The sequence below is a fragment of the Myotis davidii genome, unplaced genomic scaffold (genome assembly GCF_000327345.1).
Source record: "Myotis davidii unplaced genomic scaffold, ASM32734v1 scaffold299, whole genome shotgun sequence".
NCBI lineage: Eukaryota > Metazoa > Chordata > Mammalia > Chiroptera > Vespertilionidae > Myotis > Myotis davidii.
In genome coordinates, this window is record NW_006293088.1 from 2,334,746 (window position 1) to 2,340,258 (window position 5,513).

The 5,513-nt window shown below is 59.7% G+C and overlaps 1 protein-coding gene across 1 annotated transcript in view; it reads right to left on the bottom strand.

The window, feature by feature from the left end:
• CROCC (ciliary rootlet coiled-coil, rootletin) overlaps positions 1–5,513 on the bottom strand; it is a 50,109-nt gene that overhangs the window by 16,979 nt on the left and 27,617 nt on the right. Inside the window, exons 22-27 of the mRNA XM_015565930.1 lie at positions 4,096–4,230; positions 3,626–3,769; positions 2,965–3,203; positions 2,361–2,520; positions 1,996–2,163; positions 4–176 (exon numbers count right to left, since the gene is read on the bottom strand). Coding sequence (XP_015421416.1) covers positions 4–176; positions 1,996–2,163; positions 2,361–2,520; positions 2,965–3,203; positions 3,626–3,769; positions 4,096–4,230 — 1,019 coding nt within the window. The remainder of the gene's footprint in view (positions 1–3; positions 177–1,995; positions 2,164–2,360; positions 2,521–2,964; positions 3,204–3,625; positions 3,770–4,095; positions 4,231–5,513) is intronic.

Genomic DNA, 5,513 nt, shown 5'->3' on the forward strand with positions numbered 1-5,513 from the left:
AGCCCCAGCTCCGCAGCCTCGGCCCGAGCCGCCTCCAGCTTCAGCTCCAGGCTGCGCGCGTGGTCCAGCTGCTGCTTCTCCGCGCTGCGCGCCTCCTCCAGGCTGCCTACCAGGCCTCGCTCGCGGGCTCGGAACTCGCCTTCTTGCTCCTGCAGCTTCCGCTGGGCTCCCTGGAGCTGGGGCAGGGGCGAAGCCCGGAGGTGAGAAGGTGAGAGCCAGCAAGGCCGTCTCCCAACTCTACGTCCTGACACCCAGGTCTAGCCTAGAGTCCCCTCTTCACCACCACCACCCCGCCCCGCCCCAAAGTGGGGAGACCACTATTCCTTTAGTGGTCTCCATCCAAGCAGGTGAGTTCCATCCAGGGTGTGGGAGGGACTATTAGAATGTATCTCCTCCTTCTGTGCACATACCCACTAGTTTATTACCAGTAAACTGACGGCTAACGCTTGCATAGATAGGACTTATCAATGGCAGGCACTAAGCACTTTCCAGAAACTGTCAGCTCTGCCCTGTGAATCATCTCTAGTCCACAAATGAGGAAACCGAGGCTCAGAGCAGTGATGGAACTTGGCCCAGGCCACACTAGTAGCCGGGAGCTAGGATTCAAGGCCAGGCACTCTGGCTCCAAGGGGCGTTCTCCGCACCGCTAGACTACGCTGCCTTTCAGAGCACACAGTTTATCAATAGGCCACACAGTGAGGGCATGTACTGAAAACTGTTTACTGATGGAGTTCATGATCTCTCTCTCTGCCTGTTTCTCTCTTCCTCTCTCTCTCTCTCTCTCTGTCTCTCTCTCACACAAACACACACACACACACAGCTCTCTGGTACAGAGAATGAGTCAACTCCTCCCAGTCATCAGTGTCACTGCTACTGGGCACCGCCTGGATGCCAGGATCTCTGTGTATACCTCCCCGGCTGTGCTAGCCCCTGTGCCCTGAGTGCTCTGAAGCACAGAGAGGTTAAGTGACTTAGTCAATGTCACCCAGGAGATTCAATGCAGTGAAACAGCCAGAAAAGACAGCGACTTTGGATTCAGACCTACATGTGTGTGACCTCGGGTAGATCCCTGTCTCTCTGAGCCTCAGTGTTTGGTTCTCTCTGTAAAATGGGGCTGCTGGGAGAATCAAACAAGGTTCTACCTACAGAATTCCCCGCCCCCCCACTCCTGCTACACAGTTCTTGCAGTTATTATTACTATTACTAGAAGCCCAGTGCACGAAATTCATCCATGAGGGGGGTGGGGGGATGGAGAAGAGCATCCCTCAGCCCGGCCTGCACCCTCTCCAATTCAGGACCCCTTGGGGGATGTCCGACTCCTGGTAGTCAGACATCCCTCTCGCAATCCAGGACTGTTGGCTCCTAACCACTCACCTGCCTGCCTGCCTGATTGCCCCTAACTACTCTGACTGCCGGCCTGATCGCCTTAACTGCTCTCCCCTGCCAGCCTGATCCCCCTAACTGTTCTCCCCTGCCAGCTTGAACCCCCTAACTGCTCTCCCCTGCTTGCCTGATCCCCCTAACTGTTCTCCCCTGCCAGCTTGAACCCCCTAACTGCTCTCCCCTGCTTGCCTGATCCCCCTAACTGTTCTCCCCTGCTGGCCTGATCACCCTAACTGCTCTCCCCTATGGCCTGAACTGCCTAACTGCTCTCCCCTGCCAGCCTGATCACCCTAACTGCTCTCCCTGCCAGCTTGATCGCCCCTAACTGCCTCTGCCTCGGTCCCACCACTGTGGCTTTGTCCGGAAGGATGTCTGGAAGACATCTAGAAGATGTCCGGTCTAATTAGCATATTACCCTTTTATAAGTATAGATAACTAGGGAAGATTCTTAAGCAATCGGTTAGGGACAAGTGCTGGGTAGTGGTCTCAGAATGACTCCAGCACTAGAGTTCCTGCCTGCTCCTTGCAGAGGGAGGAGGAGAGAGGCACAGAGCAGCCTGGCTGCCTCCGAGGACCCTCTCCCTCCAGGCAGCCCGCCACCCACTTAGTTACCTCCTGTCGCAAGGCCTCCAAGCCGGCCTCGCCCTTCAGCAGCTTCTGTCGGAGGCCCAGGGCTTCCCTTCGTCCCTCCTTTTCTGCCCGCTCGCCAAGTGCCAGGCGGCCCTGCAGCTCCACCAGCTCCCTGCCCAGCCTGGCGTTCTCACTGTCCAGCATCTTCATCTGTGAGAGAGTGGACACAGGTAGGACCGAGGACCCAGGCTCAGCACCCACAGCCCCACCTGGCCCAGGGTGTTGGTGATGCTCAAAGCTTGCAGTATTATAGTTTCAGCCCCTGGTTTTACATACAGAGGGCCCTTGGCTCCAGAAAGGGGGTGCTCCTGGCCCAGGGGCAGACAGCAAGTGCCCGGGGAGGGTACCTGCCGCCGGAGCTCCTGCAGCTCCCTCCGGGCCTCCAGCCGAGAGCGCTCCACCTCCTGCAGCCCGGCCCGCAGGTCGCCGGCCTCCTTGCCCATGGCCACCCGAGCCTCTTCGAGGAGCGCCAGTTTCTGCTCCTTGTCGTCATTGGCCAGCTTCAGGCTGAAAAGGGCAGGGTCAGAGGCAGCCTAGGTTCCAGCAAGATATAGTGTGGCTCTACACAGAAGTCCCTTCCCGTTATTCCTGGAATGGGTCCGACTGGCTCCTGGCCTGAAGGTGCCCAAGTGCTGCTTGCCCTGTCCTGAGCTGACCCCTCCGGGCTGGGCCCAGACCCTCAGCTGGGAGAGACGGACCAGTGGCTGGGGCAGGGGGGCACGCACTGAGCCTCCAGGGAGGTCCACCAGGTGGGGTCAGAGTCTGGACCCAACCCTGCCTGCTGCCACCTTTCCCCTTCCATCAGTGCCTGGCTTGGTTCAAGGGCAAAAACTCCCCGCCCGTGCCATTTCCCCTGAACCCTGGGGGTGAAGTCAGCTTCTGGGGACAAAACTCAGTGTGAAGGTCAGGGCTCAGTGAAGGACCCCGGGCTGGTCCCGCCTGTCTCCCCACCTGATCCGCTCGCTCTCGGCCTTCTTCACGGCAGCCCGCAGCTCCTCGTTGGACCGCCGCAGGGCCTCACGCTCCTTGGCACCCTCACCCAGGCTGCGCCGCAGCTCGGCCGCCTCCTGCCTCTGGGCCTCGCGGCCATCCTGGCTCTCCCGGACCTTGCGCTGGGCCTCCAGCAGCTCCCGCCGCAGCCCATCACGGGCATCCTCCAGCAGGCGTAGCTGAGTCCGAAGCTCCTCTGCCTGTGAGGACCCTGGTTGTCACTGGACTGGGGTCGGGCCCCACTCAAGCGGGGCCTTGGTGGAAACCAGCCCATCCCCAGGTCCCAGGCCAGGGGGCACCTGCCCCATCCCTCTGCCTAGACTCAGACCACAGGCGAGAGTTATGATTCGGGCAAAGCAAGCTGGAGGCAGCAGTGTTTGGATCTGAAATTATCAGGATCATCCTTGGACGATGCCAAAAGGGCAGGGACCACCTTGAGTGCCCCAGTCCCATGTGTACATCACAAGTACTTAAGACATGCTCGCTGCCTCCCTTCTCAGCTGGCTGTTCATTTGCCCTTGAATGCAGGAAAGAGCCTTACAATTTTCTGGCCCCTCACCGAACCAGGCCCCCAGCAGCATGTAGGGGGTGCTGCCTGGAGGGTGTGGGGCGGAGGGCTCACCTCGCGCACGCAGGAGTCCCGCTGCCGGCCCAGGTCTCGGGCCTGCTCCTGCAGCCTCTTCGCCTCCTGAGCATGGGCCGCGGCAGCCTCCTCAAGCTGGGCCCGCAGGTCCCGCAGCTCGGATGTCAGGGTGTTCATGGTGCCCTAGGACAGAGGGGCTCCTCAGATGGTGCTGTGTCCCCTTCCCCGGCACCCCACTTTCAGCACCAAGCACGGCCCCTCCCGCTGGCTTGCCAGACCCTCCGTGATCCCCTGATGGCTAGAGAGTGCTGTCTACATAACTAGTCTTTCTCAGACTGGGGGTACCCCCTAGGGCAGAGCTGTGCTACCTCCCTCAGAGGGGGACTCCCAGGGAAGGGCTGAAGCTTCCCACAGTCTGGGGCTTCCCCAGGGCAGAGCCATGCCTCCCCCTCAGACAGGGGCTCCTCCAGGCAGGGCTGTGTCTCCGGCTCAGACGGAGGCCCACCTACCCGGTCCTGCTCCTGCCGGCTCTGAGCATCTCGCTTCTGTCGCTCCATCTCCAGGGAGATGGCGGTCAGGCTGTGCTGTGTACCCACCAGTTTCTCCGTCAGCGCCGTCTTTTCAGACTCCTTTAGCGACAGGGCCTGGCAGAGGCAGAGAGCGAAGGGTCTGGGGGGTTAGTTGGTCTTGGGGGCATGCTTGGGCCTTCCCCCCACCCTGCCCTGGGAAATGTGCCCACTGTGGACTTGGGGGCATGACTGGGCCACCACAGGTGCACCCAGGACAAAGGTACAGGCTCACTCCTCCTAAAGCCCCAGAAAAGGATATAAGAGTAACAGTAACTGGACATGGATACAACTCATATCTCACTAACATGCTACAGCAACCCTGAAGCAGGGCCCTCCATTATTCCCACTTTACAGACGGGGAAACAGAGGCTCAAGGAGATAAAGTGACTTGCCCAGGGTGATAGAGCTGGTGAAGAGAAGAGAAAGATGCAGTCTGCCCTGTCCTCATGACGTTATGGAAAGTCAGGAGTTAGTTCTTTTTTTTTTTTTAAATATATTTTATTGATTTTTTACAGAGAGGAAGGGAGAGAGATAGTCAGAAACATCGATGAGAGAGAAACATCGATCAGCTGCTTCCTGCACATCTCCTACTGGGGATGTGCCCACAACCCAGGTACATGCCCTCGACCGGAATCGAACCTGGGACCTTTCAGTCCGCAGGCCGACGCTCTATCCACTGAGCCAAACCGGTTTCGGCAGGAGTTAGTTCTTTTTAAGGAGGGTCAGCTGATACATGTGGGCACTGTGGGGACTGCTCAGAAGGCAGCCATGGGGACGCCATGCCCAGCCAGGGTGGGAGGGGAGATGGGAAAACGTGGGGCAGCTTTTCTGCAACCGGTGCTCATGGTGTCACAACTGAGGCTACCACTCAGTAGGCTCCGACTGTATACCAGGCATGGCTACGGCCTCCTAGCTCCTAGCTGCTGGGTGGCTAAGCGGGAACCAGCCCCAGAACCCGGGCCCCTCCAGGGCTCACGAACCTGCTGCTTCTCACTCTCAGCCAGGAGGAGGCCCTCGTCCCGCTCCTGCTGCAGGGCAGCGATCTCCTCGCTCAGCTCCTCCTTCTCGGCCTCCAGCCGGGCCAGCAGCTCCTCCCGCTCCCGCTGCAGCTGACTCTGCAGTTGGGCCCGTTCTGCCTCCAGCTCCCGCCATGCTGCCTCCTGGGGGCCAGGCCCAAGCACATGTGACCCATGAGGTTGCAAGGCCACCTGTACCCCAGACCCTGAGAGACAGGTGACCAGGAAACTACAAAGTGGGTGGCTGCTAAGGGCTGTGGCTGGGACAAGCCAGGGTTGCACGAGCCCCGGGGAGCAGCAGCCCTGGTCTGGGGGTCGGAGAATGTTTCCTGGAGGAGAGAC